The 21,880-nt window shown below is 41.1% G+C and overlaps 1 protein-coding gene across 1 annotated transcript in view; it reads left to right on the top strand.

Annotated features, from left to right (window-relative positions):
• The window catches only part of LOC107125689 (potassium channel subfamily T member 2), a gene marked incomplete at its 3' end in the record, with an annotated part of 217,220 nt that extends 195,869 nt beyond the window's left edge, over positions 1-21,351 (top strand). The window contains exons 10-13 of the mRNA XM_015429142.1: positions 724-888; positions 1,518-1,654; positions 9,430-9,493; positions 21,243-21,351. Of these exons, the coding sequence (XP_015284628.1) occupies positions 724-888; positions 1,518-1,654; positions 9,430-9,493; positions 21,243-21,351 (475 nt within the window). The remainder of the gene's footprint in view (positions 1-723; positions 889-1,517; positions 1,655-9,429; positions 9,494-21,242) is intronic.
• Positions 21,352-21,880: the final 529 nt, after the last annotated feature.

The following is a 21,880-nucleotide window of genomic DNA, read 5'->3' on the forward strand; positions in this document are numbered from 1 at the left end:
AAATCAATCCTCCCTGAAGGGAGTTTTTTACTTCTTGGATTTTTCTGCAGACACAGGAAGTCTACTGACTATGTAGGAAAAGCTGTTGGGGGAGAGTGAGCCATCTGTTGGCAGAAATAAGTATCCGCACAACCCACCTCCTGTTGGAATTAGATATATAGATAATCTATAATAATTGGTTTTAAAAATTTATTTAGAGGCCCTAAGGTGTAGTTTACTTAGTCTGTACATAAATCTAACCCTGGAGCAAGCTTTCAAGTAAACACACAGGGACAATTATAGTTGCCCTTCCTGTGTTTGTTCTTTGTCTCAGGACAATTTTTCAAAAAAGTGCACATGCTGGAATTTTAGTACATTTCATGAACTGAGTTTTGATATTGGTATTTTGGTAATTGCTGTTTGGTGTTAGCTTGTAATTTCATGTATAGCTTTTACATTGGTTTGATCATTGCTTGGAGAAGTGATTAATGAATACAGTAACTCAAATTGTAAAATTATTAGAATTTCTAGGGCATTAGAGTGGATTGCCTTACTGTTCTAGCAGCTGTGGTGTTTGCTGTGAGCAGATAGCCCTTTAAACAGATAATGGATATAAGAAAGCATTTGATATTGAAACATAGGAAATACAAATAGATTTGGTAGGCAGGTCATGTAGGTTTGCATGGACCTTAGATTCATGGGCAAGATATATCTGTATCATTCTTATCTTTCAATTTCTTGCAGTTTGAGCAGCTGGCTTATTTGTGGATGGAGAGGCAAAAATCAGGTGGAAATTATAGCCGACACAGAGCTCAGACTGAAAAGCATGTTGTGTTGTGCGTGAGTTCTCTGAAGATTGACCTGCTCATGGATTTCCTAAATGAATTCTACGCTCACCCTAGGCTCCAAGTAAATCAAACTAGAATATCAGTTCAGGCAGTCTTCTGAAATGTTTAATCTCTCCTAGTTCAGGCAGAACTGAAATGAGATGTTCATCTTGGCCAGCGTCAGTAGACTGACAACTTTACCTATAAAGTAATTGAACAGAAAAGCATTTGTGGAAATATTCATTATTATAGATATCCTAAACCTGCTGGTCTGCCGCTGTTAAGTTTGCTGGTGCTCGTTCAGTGTTCCTCTTAATATCTCCTGTGAGCACTGATATGTCTGGGGCAGTCTGTAAACATGCATTTTCTGCCGAAGAACTATAGATTGTTTCTAAATTACATAATACTTAAAACAGGCTTTGCTGGAGGGAGTGATTTGAACTCATCACAGCATGCTGCAAAGCTCTACATTTGAATACCTCGCTGGGCAGCTTTTGGCAGAAGTAAATAGCATGGAGTCTTTTATGTTATTCTTTACAGAACTAGAGTTGAAATGTGTTATCACTCTCACAGATTCTCAACTTTCCAACAAGACTACTTTATCCTGACTTCTATGGGCAAACCCCCCCACAAAACAAAACAAAAAACCCTATAATAATATTTGCTATGTTCTCCTCTCTCCCATTCCTTCTCACTCACATTTTTTTACAGGACTACTATGTGGTTATCTTATGCCCCACTGAGATGGATGCTCAGGTTCGAAGAGTGTTACAAATTCCAATGTGGTCTCAAAGAGTTATCTATCTGCAGGGCTCAGCACTGAAAGATCAGGACCTCCTGAGAGCTAAGTAGGTATAAAAACATCAACTACTTCTCCCCTCCCCCCCCAGCCTGGAATTTGAATTTGCAATTTTGATCTTTATGAACAGGACCTAGATGCTTAAGAGAGTGGCAGAATTTGTTCAAAATCTAATGCCATCCTAACTTCGGTGAATTTGTGTTCTGTTGTGAATCATTTTTTTTTCCTTGCTAATGTGCACTGTTTGGAGTCCTACATGTAAAATTCTAATTTTGTTAATTTGTTGACTCTTTTATGTATCTATTACTGACTTTCACTTGGATTAATATCATGGTTTTGGGGAGTGGTACATACAGGACCATTTTACATATTACATGGAGGCAAACCCGGATGTGTCACTAAGTGTAGAATCTACGGTGAGCTGTAAGCAGCCCATAGCTCCCTGATGAGCATACGTGTCCTTGTAAAGCCATGTTTGTCACATTCACAGTTAACTATAACTGTAATATGTAAAGTGAGCCAATAGAGAGTGAAATGCCATGGTGCTACTTTCGGCAGAGGTGGGTGATGCTAGTTTTCCTGGAGAGTCAGATAAAAATAACAACAATTTGTGACTTGTTCCCATTCAGTCACAGAAGATAACCTTGTTCAGTTCAGAGGGATTTAGTGTTCCAGTTTCAAAACCCTCCTTACCATCTAGGATGAAACACCTGGCCAGAAATACTTGCTGCATATAGCTGTTATTTAATCTGCCCAGAGGAGGATGGGAAGCAACCATGGCAAGGGGGGAGCAACAATTAACTATGATGCTGCTGTAATATAAGAATTAATCTGTGAGCTACCAATGTTTTAATTCCTAGGATCGGAAGGGTTTTTTTACTCTGTGAATGTATTTGAAAGCCCTGTGTATCAGGTGTGGGGGTGTGTGGACAGGGTCATCAAAACCCTTCTTTAATTATATTTGCTGCTCTTCCCCATGGAATACTCCAGTTTTTGTCTAAAGAATCCAAGTCTTAGGGGAAATTGCTCTCCAAGTTTTTGTTTTTCTGTTTTTAGTTGACGTCGGCGTTGAACTTATACCTTGATCATGTATAGAATTTCAAAAGTTGGCATTGTGAAGAGTTATCATGTCAGGATTGTGTAAGCAGCCCTGATGCCAAACTAGATGAGACATTGTCCCTGGGGACACGCTGCCATTTTGTAGAGTGCGTTGCCACAGGAACTCCTTTTAACAGCACCATGGGGCCCTGATCCTGGTGGGGACCACTGCAAAGTGGGGGAAGAAGGGGCTCCTGTCTTTCCCCTGTGCCATTTTTTTTTAAACCTTACCCAAAATGGCACCAAGGGGGCATTATTTACTGGCATGCTTCCATTAGAATAGAATTATTACTGATAGATTATAAGTATATTACTACTTTTTCCCCTTTCAAATAATGCATTTTAAATCATTAGGTTAGCAACTTGTTTGGCGTGTTAAAAAATAACAAAAAGGCCCAATTTATCCAATTTATCTTTGGAGTTCAGAGGGCTAAAATTCTAATGGATCCCAGAATTTCTACAGATCTTATGAAGAGTTTATAGGTTGCAAAACACGTAATTAAGGAGGTTGGGTGAGATGCCTGGACTCTATTGTTTCCTTTATAATAATGGCTAATTATAGGATAAGCTTCCATTTTTCTAAGCATTTGGATGTTCAGTCGTCAAGAGACAGAACTATATGGAAAACCATTACCCTTCACTGCATTTGAAAGCGGATATGCAGAAAAAATAGAGTGTTGAGAGATAATCACTGCTGAACAAATAAGGGTTGAAAAGGTTCAAAGGTTTGCTCCCATGCTGGCTTTACTGAAAAGATCCCCCCCCCAATACATTAGATGGTGAACTTAAATCCAAAAAGTTATCCCTTAAACATAATCATAGGAATTTATCCCATAATAATCCAAAGTGCAGGAATCCTTTATAATAATGGCTAATTATAGGATGAGCTTCCATTTTTCTAAGCATTTGGATGTGCAGTCTTCAAGAGACAGAACTGTATGGAAGTCCATTATTACCCTTCATTGCATTTGAAAGGGGATATACAGAAAAAATAGAGTGTTGGGAGATAATCACTGCTGAACAAATAAGGGTTGAAAAGGTTCAAAGGTTTGCTCCCATGCTGGCTTTACTGAAAAGATCCCCCCAATACATTAGATGGTGAACTTAAATCCAAAAAGTTATCCCTTAAACATAATCATAGGAATTTATCCCATAATAATCCAAAGTGCAGGAACTATAGAAATGCATTCCCCCCCTTACAAAACATGTAATTGAATGTACCCTTTGCAGGAGTTATTTTTTTAAATCACATTCTATGTAAAGCAGCATGGTGGGAGCTTAATAGACCGTATTATAAGAAATATAGCCCAATAAACCTGGAAGTTGCTAAGCAGCAGTCTCTCTCTCTCTCTTTTCATAATGAGGGTATAGTAAAAGATAACCAACTAAATCCTTCCACTAAAGGAAGTGTTAGGTATGTTTTGGCTACTGAAGACAACTAAACAGAATCTTTTTTGTTGCTCATTATTCTGATCTGCATACATATTCTGCATTGTAAAACATTGTGTGGCTGCTTATGAAAATTGGTGGCTGTGTAGTTCATTATTTAAAAGCTTTTGTTAAAAAACAGCTGCACGGAGGCTCTCTTTTATGGAAATGATTTGGGCTGTTTCCTTAGCCTTGTAGAGATGAATACTAAGAGGGTAGAACTGGTAGAGAGAGCCAGTAAAATTCAGGAAGAAAACGGAATTGTAATAAGGGTGCTGTGAATGTGCTTTGGGTTGTGATACGATGGATATAATTCTGGCCACATTGTGTGGGAGGGCATCTGCAAAAGAAATGATAGCCAGGGAGAATTACTGAGTAAACTGCCACGGTGATCACTTCATCAAAAATTCTTGCGTGAGCTTGCCTGAAGTCAGCAAGGTCAACTTTTGTGGCAAGCATGTTACAATCATGGTTCTTTTTGTAAAAAAAGGAAACCCCTTTGTCTTTATACATGCTCAAACACCTGCCAGTTCACCTCACTTCCTGTTCACCAGTGGTCAGGCAGCTGATTAATTGAGGGCTGTTCACTACCTGCTTACTACCTGTTCACACCCAGTCTTCGGAACAACCTACCTGCAGCCAGGTGCAGGAGCTCATTAGCATAATTCATTAGCATAACTCATTTGCATATGCGACACCCCCTGACATTACTGGAAGTGTGTCAGAAGGCAACGGCCACCGCTCAGGCTCCACTGGACTGTTTTGGATTGCTAGCTATTGGGGGGGGGGAAGGGGCAGTCTGTCCTCACACAAGAGGGAGAGCTTGTACCTGGATAAAACATGGTCTTAAAGGTGCCACTGGACTGTTTTGGGCCGGGGGGAGCTCTGCAACTTACCTGGCTGCTTCTTGCTCTGACTAAGGGATGCTGGGAGCAGGGGGTGGGGCTTGTTGCATGTGCCCACCCCCTGGGCTCTTTACTGCCGGAGCTCCAGTCCTGTGCGCTTCTGCAAGAAATGACCCCTGCCTGCAGCCCTTCAAAGCTGACACTCAGGGATAAGCAGGGAGTTGGTTTCTTATTTAGCCCTGGTGAAATATCACTGAGATCAGCTGGGAGTCTTCTGTTCTCCCATCCTGGAAATGATGCTGTGTCCCGCAATTGCTGAGATGCAGCATATCTGGACAATGGGTTAATGGAGATGAGAAGCCTATCTGATTCCCCTTCTTTTCTTCCCACCCCAAGTTGTCAACATAGGCTGTAGAGAAAAGGAGATGACTCCTGTTGTCCAGAGCCAAAGCTCTCAGGGTTTTTAAGAGCGGTCAGTTTCTCTACTCCACACCCCAAAACTGTGGCTTGGGCTTCAAACAGGAGCAAAGCGATTCCCCCCCCCCTTTTTCAATGGGAGATCAAAAGCATTGCTGCTCTTCCACCTCCCCTCCAAAGCTTGAAGGAAGAAAGAAGCTATTGCTTTCTCTCTTTTTCAATCTGGGTATGAAGCAAAGTGCCTCCTCTGCCATCCCCTCCCACAAAGGGCTGGTGTGAACCATGTTGGGCCTGGACTGAACTGCAGGTATTGTTAATTGGCTTTCTGATCTGCAGGCTCCTTATCATCTTCAAGGCCAAAGATGGAGGACAGATAATTTGTTTCTTATGGGAACCTGTGATCTGTGATGGAGGGGGGGAGGCTGTGAGAGGTGATGTCATCTTCCAGAGATTTCTCTTGGTGGCACATTGTGATTGGATATCACCATTGCCTGACATACTGGACCAAAAGGTATAATTCAGTTGTGGCCCGAGGGATAGCTAGTTGAGATTTTCATGGACTATGGGCCTGCACTATGCTTTACAATTGCTAGAGATGTAGTGAGCTCTGCTTTGTGGACTTCCTATGAAAAACTGAGGTTTGTTCCATCTAATGCAACTTGGGAAAGTGTTAGGTAGTGAAGCTAGCTTTATTGTTTTTGTTCCGCATGATTTCTGAGAAATGTGTTTGCAATAACTATTTTTTTCCTTCTGAATACTTTTAAATAAACAAACAGTATTTTATAAATAGCACTCTTAGTTCTGACAGTGGGGCCTAGAAGTATTGCTTTTACACACACACACAAACACACCCCGCCTGGAGAAAAGGGAAGACAATCTCTTTGTTCTCTCGCTTTTTCATAGGGAGGTTAGAAGTCACCTTGACTGCACAGCTGTTTGGGGGTGGTGGGGAACAGAAGCTCATTCCCAGCTGATCCACCATCAGCTATGAGTCAGCTTCTGATTCCCCCTGAAGCTTTCCCACGTCTCAGCACAACAAGCCTAGGTCCTGGGGAAGTGCTCAGAAATCAGAACCTACCTCCCAGCTGATCCCCTGAAAAGCTGCAAGTCAGCTTCTGCGCAACGGGCAGCTGCAAACTTGTTTGGCAGCTTCATGGGTGCTGAATGTATCCTCAGTTGGCTCTGAGCAGTGTATGTTTGGCAAACAGGCGACTGCCCCCCTGCCTGTCTCAGCTTCTGATTCCCCCTGAAGCTTTCCCATGTCTCAGCACAACAAGCCTAGGTCCTGCTCAGAAATCAGAACCTACCCCAGCTGATCCCCTGAAAAGCTGCGAGTCAGCTTCTGCGCAACGGGCAGCTGCAAACTTGTTTGGCAGCTTCATGGATGCTGAATGTATCCTCAGTTGGCTCTGAGCAGTGTATGTTTGGCAAACAGGCGACTGGCCCCCTGCCTGTCTCACCCTGACCTAGCCACAGTAACCCATGCAACGGTCACCTCTAGGCTTGATCACTGTAACTTGCTCTATGCAAGGCTGCCCTTGTGACTGATCCAGAAGTTACAGCTTGTCCAGAATGCAGGACACCAGTAAATGCACACATACAACCTGAGCTTCACCAGTTGCACTGGCTCTGAGTTGAGTACCTGGTCAGGTTCAAGGTTCTGGTGTTGACCTATAAGGCCCTATACCATCAGAGACCACTGTAACTATGGGTCCGCCTCTCCTGGTGTGTCCCCTGGAGAGCATGACACTCAAGCAACCAACATCTACTGGAAGTCCCTGGCTCAAATAGTGTCTGTCCATCCTCAACCAGAGCTAGGTTGTCCAGAATGCAGGACACCAGTAAATGAACACATACAACCTGTGCTTCACCAGTTTCACTGGCTCTGAATTGAGTACCTGGTCAGGTTCAAGATTCTGGTGTTGACCTATAAGGCCCTATACCATCAGGGACCACCGTAACTATGGATCCGCCTCTCCTGGTGTGTCCCCTGGAGAGCATGACACTCAAGCAACCAACATCTACTGGAAGTCCCTGGCTCAAATAGTGTCTGTCCATCCTCAACCAGAGCTAGGGCCCTGGTTCCAACTTGTTGGAACTCTCTGCTGATTAACATCAGGGCAAGGCAGAGATGTTCCGCCAAGCATATGGTTGAGGATAACAATGGTTTTTAACAGGTTTAATTGGTCTTAACAAGTAGCTGGTTCACTAATTGCTGTCCCCTCCCCCCCATTGCTGAAGTAAACTGGGGGACCTGAATTGTATTACGATGCCGCATTATGTTGGGTTTTATGATATTCCATTTTAGACTGTTCACATGTATTTTATATGTATTTATATTAATTGGTTGTAGACCACCATGAGCCTACTTGCTGGGAGGGCAGTATAAAAGCCTAATGAAACAAACAAACAAACATTTCTTACTCTGTATGTTGGTCTTAAGACCGTACTAATAATAAAACTATAAACAAACATTTGAAGGGGACTTGTAGGCCATCTGGTCCAACCCTCTGCTCAGTTAAGGTTGCCAAATCTGGCCTGGGAAATTCCTGGAGATTTGGGGCAGTACCTTGATATTCCTGGAGATCTGAGGGCAGGATTTAGAGAGGAGTTTGTCCTAGAATCTTGTCAGGGGTTATTTCCTGCAGGAGTGCACAAGAGCGGAGCTCCGGCAGTAAAGAGCCCAGGGGGCGGGCACATGCAACAAGCCCCCCCCTGCTCCCAGCAGCCCTCAGTCAGAGCAAGAAGCAGCCAGGTAAGTTTCAGAGCCCCACCCCACCCCGGCCTAAAACTGTCCAGTGGCACCTTTAAGACCAAGTTTTATTTAGGTACAAGATCTCCCTCCTCTGTGAGGACAGATCTGCACGTTTCCCCCCCCCCCAATAGCTAGCAATCCAAAACAGTCCAGTGGAGCCTGAGCGGTGGGTGTTGCCTTCTGACACACTTCTGATGATGTCAGGGTGTGTGGCATATGCAAATAAGTTATGCTAATAAGTTATGCTAATAAGCTCCTGCACCTCTTTTTCTACTAAATGACTCCTGTCTATAGTATACCATACAGTCTGCCCTCTGAAGCTGTCATTTTCTCTAGTGGAACTGATCTCTGTAAACTGGCGATCAGTTGTGATTCCAGGAGAATTCTAGGTCCCACCTGGATGTTGAGATATATGCAGAGGGACCACGGTCTGAGAGCGAGCTTAAAGACAAAAGAACAGAACAGTGTAAATTGGTTTGAATGCAATTACTATTAGCAAAATAGAATAAGGTTCACAAAAACATTGGTCAATATGTATCGATTCTCCTGTTTTACAAACATTAACTTGCATTGGTTACAAGATAACAAAACACTGTTCCTTGTACTTCACACACTATTCAAATCAATGCAACGAACTTATAACAAGAAGATTGTTCAAAACATGCTCACAGAGTGATGAATGTCATTAAAAAGACCGGATTGTTCAAACAATTAAAGATTACTTGACAAGCATCCCAGTATGCAGTTTCCAATTTTCTTCCTCAGAAATCAAAGGCTTCAGTGTTCAAAAACAAGCATCCAGTAGTCTTTACCATAAACTTATACATTACCATAGGAATTCCCAACAGTTAGACAAAGTATCTCCTCTAGTTGATTTTTCCTAACAGTAACTGCATACAAACCAATTTATACAATTCCCACCTGTATGGGGGCAACCCCCTAAGCTCAATGGAAGAAATCAGACAGTATCTATTTACCTAAAAATACTAATCTGATTTGTTTCTTTTTTAAGCTTCTGGTTTCATATTTTTCTGTTCTTTCCTAATATGTTTTGTTATGCACTGTTGTGTCAACATGGGTTGCTCATGATTTTTTTTGATTACAGCTAATTTGATGTGGGTTGTTTATATGGAATTGAAAAAAAAGAACAATAAAATGACTTCAAAAAAGATTATGACTGAAGTTGGCATTATGCCTTGGTTTAGAGCAAATATCTAGACCATCCTTAGAGATGATATGGGAAATATGAAACACTTGATAATAATTTCCGTATGATTTTAGGATGGATGATGCTGAGGCCTGTTTCATTTTAAGTAGCCGCTGTGAAGTGGACAGGACAGCAGCTGTAAGTTCTTTACAATGTGCTACTTGTGTGTGTGTATGTGTGTGCAAGAGTTGTTATGGGTAACGTGTCAGAAATAAATGGAATTATTGCAGCCGCTGAATAGTGGAGAAAAAGGGGCTGGAAAAGCCGCAGCCTTGTTAATGGAGCCTTACAAGCAAGCTGTTGCAAACTGTTCGTGGCCCATTTACAAAGCAGTTCCCTCATACACTGCTAAACTTTACAGAATTGCCAAAAGCATCTTGGTTAACATCTTTGAAATGTTCTCATTCGAGGACTAGTCATTTTAAAAGGCCCTGTGGTAGTTCTTAACAGGTCCATTGACGATCCACACCGTTGCCATTGCTACTTCTATTCCAGTGTTTTTCAAACTTTTTTTACCATCAGGAAACACCTTTGAGGTTGACTTGTCTGCCAAAGATCTTCAGTATGTTGCTGAGGACTCTAATTCCCATTAGAATAAAAGCTGAGAAGGAGAAAACGAGAACATTCATAGTAGTCCTGCTTAACTCAAAAGTCAGATCTGTACATTCCCCATAACAATGTGGGCATTTGTTCTTTGTGATCTGGTCCAGTAAATTCTGGATGCAGAAACTACAGGACTCCTGCCCACACCAATGCCACTCTTTCTAGAGGCTGGCAATGCCTGAATAAAAAAGGAACCATGATGTGAATGCCATCTGTATAGTTCCCTATGTTTTCTGCATGGCATAGACTAGATTGTAGGAAAATGGCTCCCCCACTGGTAGCATTCTATTGGGACCCTATCAGTTTAGATTTTTAATTTTTCCCCCTCTCCCCTATAACCAGTGCCTATGGGGAAGGGCCTTGTCGTGGCGGCACTGCTTATACCAACGCTTCCCCCTTTTTATGATCTCACATGTGCCATATGTTTCTCTTGTGTACCCATGCCTAGACAATGGACCTTTAGTTGTATCGATAGCTCTTGAGCAATTCCAACCATAACTACTGCTTTTATTAGAAAAGTGGGTTAGCTGTGTTTTAAACAAGTTATACCAAATTAGTCAAGAATGGCATCTTTTACCATTATGCTTTTCTTTTTGCTGATCCTACAGATGAGCAAGGGAGATTAAAACGGAGAGCCAGGATTGTAAAAAACCCACATCATGCTATAAAGCCTTCCTGAAAGGGCATAAATGACCTACTTTACAAAAATCTGTTACCTATGGATACCATAGCACTGATAATGAACAACAGTGATAAGTTACCCAATATCCTCTGCATTACATTGATATGTGCTGTGCCTTTCACTCTTGACTGGTCCGCTTGTACTAACTATCCAGGACTCCTTATAGTGTCCTGCCTCAGGCTTTGAGGCAAGGCTTGCACTAGGCTGATGAGGATACCAATAATCTATCTGAAGGCACATGAGTGAGGCTAAGCTTCTTAGAGGTATAGCTGCTGTTAAGTGGAGCATGCTTGAGGGCCAAAGTGCACATTACACTTTTAATGTGTAGTGTGTCCGGATTCCCCCGAGCTTATCATCATCATCATCATCATCATCATCATCATCATCATCATCATCATCATCATCATCATCATGCAATGTGTGTAGTATAACCATGAGATGTGAAGATTGTCTTTGACTCAGAGGGTCATATGGGTGCAAGGGGATTTGTTTTAGGTTGGGATCATGGCAGAGGAGGAGAAGGCGCTTCAGACTTCCCCCTCATGCAGTTTTCTGACCCAAAATAAAATGGGGGGTGGTGGTATGTGCCCTGTTGTGTGGCTGCATGCGTAGCCCCATCAATACATAAGTGTATTATTATAATATTTATATTTATATCCCGCCCTCCCAGCTTTTCGGCAGGCTCAGGGCAGCTAACAACATAGATATAGATATACAATAAAACATTTCATTAAAATTACAATATAAACTATAAATACATTACACATAGCTATAACACATAGAGTATCCAGGCCTGCTGAGAACCATCATGAACTCCTGGAAGAAGACTTCCGCTGGGGCTCACTAACAAAAGGAGGGAGGAGCAGGAGGGAGCTCACCAATCTTTACTGGGACAGAGGAAGGACAGTATCTCTAGGAATCCATAGTCATTCATTTTAACCCTTTGTTTGCTGTGAAATCCTAGCAAATGCTCTCTTGCTGCAAGGGAGTGCTTATCATGATTCAAGTAAACCTTTTTAAGTAAATGTTTTCAAGTGAAAATGTATTTATTTATTTATTTTGGCTATATAAGTGAAATAGGCCTCCAAATGTAACTCAGGGGGGGGGAACTTGCCTCTGCTAAGAGAAGTTTGGGAAACACTGTTCAAAATATGGGAGAAGCCTGTCTTCATATGTGGTTGGATAGCTCTTTGTCAGTAGGATGCATCCTGAATATTATGAATCTTGGAATGGTTGCGAGGTATAAACTCCCCAGAGGAGGGGGAATATGAAGGTATTTTCCAATCTTTAGAAGCTTTGTGCTGTTTTTTTTCTGCTGTCTTTTCATTTCTAACCAATAGGAGTCCCTGAGCAGAGAAGAAAAACAAAAAGTACATATGCATCCACATTTTGGGGGGGGGGGGAGTTTTTTTATAGGCATTTTCTTATATAGACCATATGCTGTAGTATTAATAGAAATCTAATTTATCATGGGAGTCTAGTTCTTTGAAATGGATGTTGTTAAATATCATTGAGGTAACATTCTCATCATTTAACCCATTAACTTAAGCTGTGCTGTTTCAGTGAATTTTAACACAGTGTCCTTTAGGGCTGATGGTAGCAACCACTATGTATTTTATTAAAAGGTCATTTACCATGACAATCTATAGATAACAATTATTTCTTAATTTCTTATATAAATAAGAAGAACATTTTTCAAGGGCAGCCTAGATCTATAGCAACATAGAATGAATGATGCTTAGATAAGGTGAGGGGAAGAGGCTTTGGACTGGTATCCATCTATCTGTCTGTCACACTTAGATCTCACTCTCCTTCCAAGGAGCTCAGAGCAGTACATGTCCACCCAGTGAACTGATCTTGTTACCTATGTATTTAAATGCCCCTTTTGTTGCACATGTGGCAGTTCATATGTATATGTATACATGCAGTAAGAAAAACTAAAACACTAATTAATTCAGTTGTAGTGGTTCAGGAGCCACATGTGTCTCTTTGACATTCCACCTGTTGCTCTTGTCAGCACCATTCCCTAATGTGGCGCCTGCTCTGTGGGCAGGAATCTTGCCCAGTGGGACTTGTGATTAATAGTTGGATCTCACCTTGAAACAGTCCCCACTGGAGGGATGGGTGAGCCTCCCTGAGGTGTAGGCCTCGTTCCAAGGGCGGAAGTAAATGGGGCCTTTTATGGTTGATGGTAGTTGTGAATGTGACTCTCTGTGAACTGTGGCATGAGTACCATGGATTTAACTGTGATGGGGCCTCTGTTATTGAAAATACAAGTGCACCACTGAAAACTGATACAATTTAAAGGCTTTTGAGGGTTTACCCAGAGAACTGCATAGACTTGTTATGCCATTGTCAAAAATCATAGTGTCAGAAGATCTTGAAATCTTTGGACTAGATCCTATGATCTGTGAGTTATACAGGGCATATGTTAAACAAAGTAAGGTCAGGAAGCCATCAGTAACATCACCCAGGACTGTAGAGAGGTACTTAAGGCAAAACATAGTCTTCTGCACCCACCACAAAAGTTGTCAGTAGAGAACACAGAGTAGGAGTCCAGTCTTTTTTTGAGCCTGTGGGCACCTTTGGAAATTTGACACAGGATGGTGGGCACAACCACAAAATGGCTGCTGTGAAGTGTGTAGTAGACCATAACAGATGGCGTCAACCACAAAATGTCAGGGAGTGAAGCCATGCATAACTAATAGTAACACTTCAGCATTTCAGGCAAACAATGTTTAACAGGATTTCTCTTAAAATGAGCATATTGTCTGCAAATCTTCTTCTTGCTTACACACAGCTTGAGCCATGCAGTGAAGATACTTTTGTTTTGCTGGAAGCTGCTGCCGAAGCCACTTTTAAAAAATCTACACAGCCAGTCAGATCTCCAGGGGCCAATTAGAAGCCCTGTTGGCCAAAAGCTACTTTCTAAAAGTAGAAAGCTACTTCCTAAGAATGCTCGACAGGCACCAGGGAAGGTGCAGTGGTGGGTGCAGTGATGCCCAAGAGTGCCACGTTGGGGACCGCTGACATAGAGTATTTCAGTACATGTAGTATTAGCATACTAAGTGTATTGGATAGGGATTTTTTATTATATAGTATTTAGTGATGATAGAGTCATTAATAACCATGAATGGGAATGGTTAGTAATGGGCTTCCTGTTTAACTCTGTAAAATACAGTCCTGAAATTCAAAGGAGATAGGTCAGACAAATCTATCTTTGTTTTTCTTAGACGATATGAACCAATACATTGAGGGCCCTCAGCCACATGGGACCTGGACAACTTCCTCCCAGCCCATAGCCCTGATAGCATCATAAATTAAGATTGTGTGTGAATGATGGAAGTCGGTTGGACAAGGAGAGGTAGACTGAGGACCCCAAATGAACAATAAATATTCTGAAATATTACTAGCACTTTGATTCTTATTTTTTCTTTTTATAAGAAAAAGTAGCAGGATTTTGTCTTTAAAATAGACGAGACATTTTAAACATAAATGTTGAGTGGGCTTCATTCAAACAGTGTTAATATTCACAGCTGATTTTAGGGAGTGGGTGGAAATCACATCAATGTAAATGTGCAAATCATATTCATAGCCTTCAGGAAAAATGCTGTGGAGAATGTGAAAGACTGAATACGAAGAACCTAGTGGAGGGGACAAAAACACTGTCTGCTTGATTTTATTTATTTAATTTCATTTTTCTTGTTGAAAAATAGGCTCTGAATACAACTTCCATGTACTTGTTAGGAACAGAGAGTGTCTTGCTCTGCTTCCCAGTGAGAAAATAGTATTTTCTGTTTATTAAAACATTTACATTCTCCATCTTGATTAGAAAACAACAAACAAAATGTCATTAAAAAGGCAATGTAATCAGTCACTTAAAAACAGCGACTCCAAATTAATTGAAAGCGGGGAGGGGGAATCAATTGGAGCAACTCCAGCAATAACAATGGCGTGATTGCGATTTATAATGATTAAGGCACCTCCAAAATCTCCACAACAAAATTTAATATGATTCCTAAAATACTAATAGGGAATGAGCATGGCGGATGGTGGACTGAGGCATGAATCAGTCTTCCTCTTGGCTGTGTCCATCACTGGCCCATCCAGCTTAATGCCATGTCCAAGAGCACCATCACACTGTGAACCTGAGACTAAATGGGAAAATAACTGTATACAACACAAACTATTCACCTTCTCCTGGATGTCTCAGATGTCCCATTGGTGCTGTTTTACTGCTTTAAGCTTCAGTTTGTTCAGTTTGCAAGCAACGCTTCAGCATTTCAAACTGAGTCCTGGAAGTCCTTACCAAGAGGTGCTCAGGAAAGAGTAGATCTACAGGTGTTATTTTCCTGGAGGTTGGCAACCTTACTCATATAGTAAGCAGTGGTTCTTCAGGGCTACATAGGTCCCAGGATGTATTGGGCTTTAAAGACTCAGGTGATATGCTACCAGTTCTGTACCCTTGTCAAAAGACAAGTTGCTGCCTTCTGAAAGAGTTGTAGGTTCCATGTTACCTTCAAAAGCAGCCCTATGTAGAGCTTACAATTATTAACAGACAAAGTAGATTTTAAGTTCTGAGAAGATTGTAAATTAATTTAGCCCATTTTCCACAATAACATTTTATAGCCTGGCTTTCTTTGCTGAGACACAAGGCATATTACAGAATGTAAGACAATGCAATCAGACATCATAAGACATTCAATGAAAAATGCAGTCGGAAATAGAAACAATGTGAATAAAAAACCATCTAAAGGCAAGGTATACTATAAACATTGCAGAAAGTGGAATTACAAAGGTAGAAGATGATGCAGTAAAAAGCAAGTTACCTACGATAATTTTTGCAGTAGACTAATGTTACAGTAGGAAGAAGTACAACAAATTTTGAGATGTCTGTCTTACACAGATAAGGCCTGTGTACCTCTCTGCTGTTCCTGACTGAGAATGAGAGGTATCCTATCTTTAGCACAGAACCTTCACATCTAAGGCATTCTGTTAGCATTACACTGGCAGTGTGGAAGCTGCAGCAATTCAGCTCCTTTCTGTACTTCTTGGGATAACATCACAATCCTTGAGTCATGTCGAGGAGCCTCACACTGTGGTTTCTTCCAGCATCATTGTCAACCCTTCTAAGAAGCTGGCAAGATATGCATAGGATGGAAAAGCACTGTATGGCCTAGGAATTTTCATGTAATCCTGAAGTATGGTGAAGGAACAACACTTTAGCACCTACCATTCTACCAGATTTAAATCCAATACCCAATTTTCTTCAGATATCATCAATGCTTTTTGCTTTGTGCACCTTGTTCTTTATTCCATGATGTCATCTTTATTTCTGGAGATTGTCAGCTGTGTTCCTCTTACTGAACTAAAATCATTAAATGTAATTAGGAAGTCATTGGCAAACTACCCATCTAATTTATTTGAGTTTCACTTATTGTTCTTATATCTATATAGTAGTGCTCTCAAGTGATAGTAGACATAATAACATTACTGGAACATTCCTTCTGACATGCTGAGACATAGAGTGTCCTGTAGATCTTAGCTTCTGACATGCTGAAAGACATCTCTCTCTCTGGCCACGGTCAGATGTGCCTTTAGATCTGACTCAGCTGTGAATGCCTGACAGTTCTAAAGGTCGCAATCAGACAGCAATATCTGGAAAAGGTCCTGCAGCCGTTGGCACCCCATGCTACCCCGCCACAGAAGCGGAGTTAAACGACACCGGGGAAAGTCTGATCCTAACGCTTGCCAATGAGCCACGGATGGACTTTCCCCTGTTTGATCACTGAAGCACGCACTCAAGCCGTCGGGATGGTCTGCTCATTCCATTCTGACTCAGTGCTGTTCCCCCCCCCTCACTTAGCAGTATGCACATACCTGCATACTCCATAGGGAACCCTCCTTGCGGAGGTGTGATTCCTCATTTATGCGCATGGGGGGGAAAGGCAACCCCCCCCACTCATACGCATGTGCCTTCTGATCATGCGGTGATGGGCTGAGCCCACAGCTACAAAGGATGTGTGCTCGTGTAATACCTTGTCAATTTCCACTGGGGGAAATAGGCTCGCTTCCCCTCCACACCAAATGGCATGTCTGATTGCAGCCTCTCCCCACCCACCCCCAGCTGGCCCTAAAATTGCTTCTGCAAGGGTTCAAAGAGCAAGATTTAATCACTTCAGGTTCTGTTTACATTATCTGTAGATATGTGGCTGTTATCCTCATGGCTCACAACAGAGTTCAGCAACAATATGGTACTTGCCAAGGCCCAGCAGTCAGAGGATGGCTGCTGTAACATACATAAGAACATATGAAGTGCCCTCCTTGTTCAGACCACCAGGCTAGCAACCTATTGAACACAGTGGCTGGCAGCTGCCAGGATACAGATGCCAAGGTTTTTCCTTGATAGTGCCACTGACAGACCTCACTATCTTTGCACATGGAGGTTTCCTTTAATGTATAATTCAGGTAATAGGTAGTAGCTATTGACAGATCTATCCTCAATGGATCTTTCGAGTCCTTTCAATCCATCTTATGATAGAGTCCACCAGCAACAAATTCCTCCACTTAATTACTTGTTGAGTAAAGAAGTGCTTTCTTTCATCCATTCTAATTGTATTCACCATAAATTTTATCAGCTGCCCTGAATTATAGTATTATGGGAAAAAGAGAAAAAAATATCTCTGTCCAGTTTCTCATCCCATGCGTCATTATAAATTTCTGTCATGCCCCCCACAGTTGTGTTTTTCTGAACTGAAAAGCCAGAGATATTTCAGTCACCCCTTTATCATCCTATGCCCGTAATTATCTTGGATGCCTTCCTCTGTACTTTCTCCAGCTTTACAGTGCCTTTTTTGAGATCTTCATTTCTCAAAATGTATTTTTTTAAACTTCCAAATGAGACTGCACTATAGATCTATATGGGAGCATCAAAATATTAGCTACTTTATTTTCAGTCCCTTCCCTTGATAATCTCCAGCATGTAGTTTGCTTTTTCTTGTCATTGGTCCCGGTCACACGGAGGATTTGCTGCACTAAAGGCATGAATGTCAGGTGGATTTTCGGGGCATGATCACACTGCAACATCTGGGAAGCGTAGCACACCCGTGGCCAACCCGTGGCGTCCTGACAAAGATGCACAGTAAAAACGTACCTCAGAAAGTGCACTAGTATCCGGAAAACGTGGGGCAGGGGCAGGTGTCTGATTGCGGGAGTGCTAGAATCCCGTGGCATCTGGTGCCCGTCAATGTCTCGTCACAAACCGATTTTTTTCATAAGCGCATGCGCAACACATAATTGAAAGCAGTGCTGCTCCGCGGAACTGTGCATGCGCACAAACGCAAAACACTTCCCACGCCACTTCTTTGCCATGGTCCAGCATCGCTGTGTGATCGCCAGCTAACACCCTAAGCGCGAAGACTCAGGGGACCATGTGATCGGGCTACCATGCTTTATTTTGCTCCGGGGTGAACAGCCACGCCTCCCCCCCGCCACGTTATCTGGTCTGTGTGACCGGGGCCATTATCACTCTGAGGCAACATTTTCATTGAGATGTCTACTCCAAACGCAAGATGTCATTCCTTCTCAGTCACTGCCACTTTAGATCTCATCAGCAAATATTTAAAGTTAGGATTTTTTTTATTGCTCTAATGTCCACAACCTTGCACTTACCTAAGACTGAATTTCACATGACATTATTGCCAGCTTGCCCAGTTTGACCTTTGTTTTTATGTCATAGCTGCTAAGTGTACACAAGTCTTTGTCAAAAGCCTTTGGGAAAACCAAGTATGTCATGTCTACCAGATCACTCTGATCCACACACTTGTTAACCTTAACTCCTAAAGGCTGATGAGATAGAACTTCCATTTGTAGAAGTCATGCTGATTTTCCCTCAGCAGGCTTTATTCCTTTACATGCTTAATAACTATGTCTTTAATAAAAGTTTCTACTAATCTGCCCAGGACAGACATTAGGCTAACTGTGGAATGCCACCATGTATACTTGGGGCAGGGTTCCATAAAATTATGGAGACAAATAATTTATCTAGCAACACCAGTGATCTTCTTGAATATGATTTCCCCAGAGACCTCTATTACACGTAAATAGTTTGAGTGATCATGATGGATCTAAGGCCTAAGAATGTGGTCAGATTATATGTATAACTGACATTATGTATATTGTGCTTCCTCACTTCATGTGTCATATCTTTCATATCTTTCATTAATCAAGGTGTGGCCTTTTCCTTGAGGGGCCTCAAATCTAGAAGACTGATTACTCTGGTATTCTCCTTCTCAGTTAAATTAGTTCATCCTGCTTCTAATGAAATGAACAATGCTGTCATTTAAATTTATCAGTTTTTCTCACTATGATTTTATTCATACTAGAACATAGAAAATGTTCTCGTCTGCTGTCACCGCAAATATAAATTAATTTTTCAGTTAGTTCTCCTTCATTCTTTTTTCTCAGACTAGCAAGTTTATGACTTTATTTGTTTTGCTGTAAAGTCACAGTTGATGTATGGTGACCCATAGGGTTTTCAAGGCAAGAGAATAACAGAGGAGATTTGCCATTGCCTTCCGATGCATACAAACCATGGATTTCCTTGGTGGTCTCCCATCCAAATACTAACCAGGGCCTGACTCTTCTGAACTTCTGAGATCTGCTGAGATGAGGCTAGCTTGGGCCCATTCCATTCCCTAACATCATGAGCTTTTGGAAATTACCCTCAGTTGTACTTTTGAAAATACATTTGAAAAATAAGAACAGATATGGGACTCTGAGAACCTTAGAAGTTTACAGAACTTCAAAAATGTCATATGTTAATATATTGATAACATAGTGTGACTTTATACAGACACATTAGTCTTCCATCATATAACCCAACAATCAGTGTACATTTAAAAATTAAAGGAACTAGTTTTTAATGAACAAATTTCACCAAACCAGCTTTATAAGTTTATATTTAATAGATGCATTAATAGACAATTTTAGTCCAAAATGTTTACTATAATATTTCATAGTAATTCAATTAACAGTTACATTCCAGCAGAACTGGATAAAGTTAAGATTAGGACCTAGGATGTGCCAAACTTAAGAGGCTCCATAGCATTACTGAAAGAATGCAAAACTTGAAATTTAGTACATGTCTTGTGTTTAGAAGGGCTGTAAACAGTGTTTTACTTAGCTTGTGTGTAAATCCAGCTCAGCATACCAGTGGGTGGGATCCAAAAACTGCAAGTGGAAAGAAATTTGCAGCTTGTATTGTTCCACAGATGCTTATATAACAGCTTACTCAAGAGTTCACACCGTACTATGATAGGTCATTTCTATGGTAGTTCTTGTGTTTCTGCTTGTACAAGAGATTACACAGAATTTTGTGCAGTTAGTAGGGGAATCTCTGGATTCATTTCCCCCCTGCCTTGTTCTCTTGGCATGTTTTGAGTCTTCCATGACTTGAAGCTACTTTCTGCATGTGGAAGGTCTGGTTCCATTTCATTAAGTTTTTACTAAGAGATGGTCTATATGCATTTTGCATTATCTTTGGGCTGGTTCACCTGTGATTACTCATTTTGAGTATTTTAGTTTTTTATTGTCTTTAATGTCAGATAGGATCTTTGAAAAAGAAAGGCTTGAGTAGAATTTTTTGTTAGCATTGTTCACAAGGGATAATCATTTAGATTACTGCATTACTGCAGAATTGTCACCCAAACCACTATGCTGCATTGCTGGCCAACTGCATATCTAGTGGCATCATTGTTCTTCAGATCCAATCTATAAATTGATTATCAGGTTGTCATGAGTACCTATAGGGTAGTATCAGTGACTGTAATAAAATATTTATTATTTAGAACCAGCATAATGGCTAACAGTGCACTGTGAGCTTCAAATCTAACCTCAGTGATGAATTTACTAGATGAACTGCTCTGCTCTGCAATATGAAGAAAATAATATTGAGCAATTATTATAATTACAATTACTGAGATAATATGAAATACATATAAATGCTGAGTGTTATTATCAGATGGCCAAGGGAAGTTGTAAGGACAAGTATATTTCTTGCTGTGTTTCCATAATTGCTTTGGAACCATTACAATGCCATCCAAAGAAGAGCTACACCCTTCTAAGACGATTGAGTTCAGTAGATTTAGAAGAGTGTAGATGTTTTGGATTATAATCTAAATTAACTACATGATATTCCCAAAAACCAGTCTTGGCAAACTGTGATTTCTACTTAAAAAAAACTTTTAAAAAAGTAATTTGTGTTGCTGTTGACTCTTAGCATCTACCAGTTGTTTGTACTATAGTGGATTAATTATTGGCATGGGTACTATAGGACATTCCTCTTATTTTAAATGTGTAGTATTCCTTATACTCCAGTCAAATGTATAGAAGGTCTGTTCCTTTTTCTAGTTCAAAAAAAGCTGATTCTATGCCAATATAAAGCAACTTACTAGTTTAACCCTCACTATTTATGCCCTTGTTAGCCGCCCTGAGCCTTCGGGGAGGACGGGATACAAATCTAAAGAATAAATAAATAAATTTATATTTCATTTTGTACACTTAAAACTCTGTCTTACATGGTGCTGCCTTATTTTATTCTAGGATCATCAAACAATTTTAAGAGCATGGGCAGTTAAAGATTTTGCACCCAATTGTCCTCTGTATGTGCAGATACTGAAGCCTGAAAATAAGTTCCACATCAAATTTGCAGGTAAGCCTGAGGTGTTGGTGCCATTTATATCTGAAGGATACTTCAGCTTCAAACAATTGTCTTCTGAGATCAGTGAAACATTTTTTTATTATTAATTTTTTTCAATAGCCATTCAGATGTTTCTGGAAGGTCACAAACAGGACATGAAAGCAAGGTGCACATCATCTTTCCCCCCAAAGATCTACTTCCTCTATACATGAAGGCTCCATTTAGTCATTGATAGATCTATCCTCCATGAATTCTTCTGTTTTTATGTGAAAACCATCTGTGTGAAAGCTACCATTCCTCCCTTTGTGGGCCCAAAGAGAGATATCAAGGGATGGAGAATCGAGGCCTCAGGGTACCTTGCTAGTCCTCTGCACTGATGCCCCACTGATACTCCTGTGTGCTCCATGCCTCTTGTCCAGGCTGCAAAAGAAGCTTCTGGAGCCTCAGAGCAAAAGCTAGTTGACTTAGGAGGGGAGGGGAGGGAGGAACCAGCAAACACAGAGACTCCCCCCCCGCCTCAATCCAGGGATTGGCCAAGACT

The sequence above is a fragment of the Gekko japonicus genome, unplaced genomic scaffold, assembly GCF_001447785.1.
Source record: "Gekko japonicus isolate JY-2015 unplaced genomic scaffold, Gekko_japonicus_V1.1 scaffold2303, whole genome shotgun sequence".
NCBI classification, from domain to species: Eukaryota; Metazoa; Chordata; class Lepidosauria; order Squamata; family Gekkonidae; genus Gekko; species Gekko japonicus.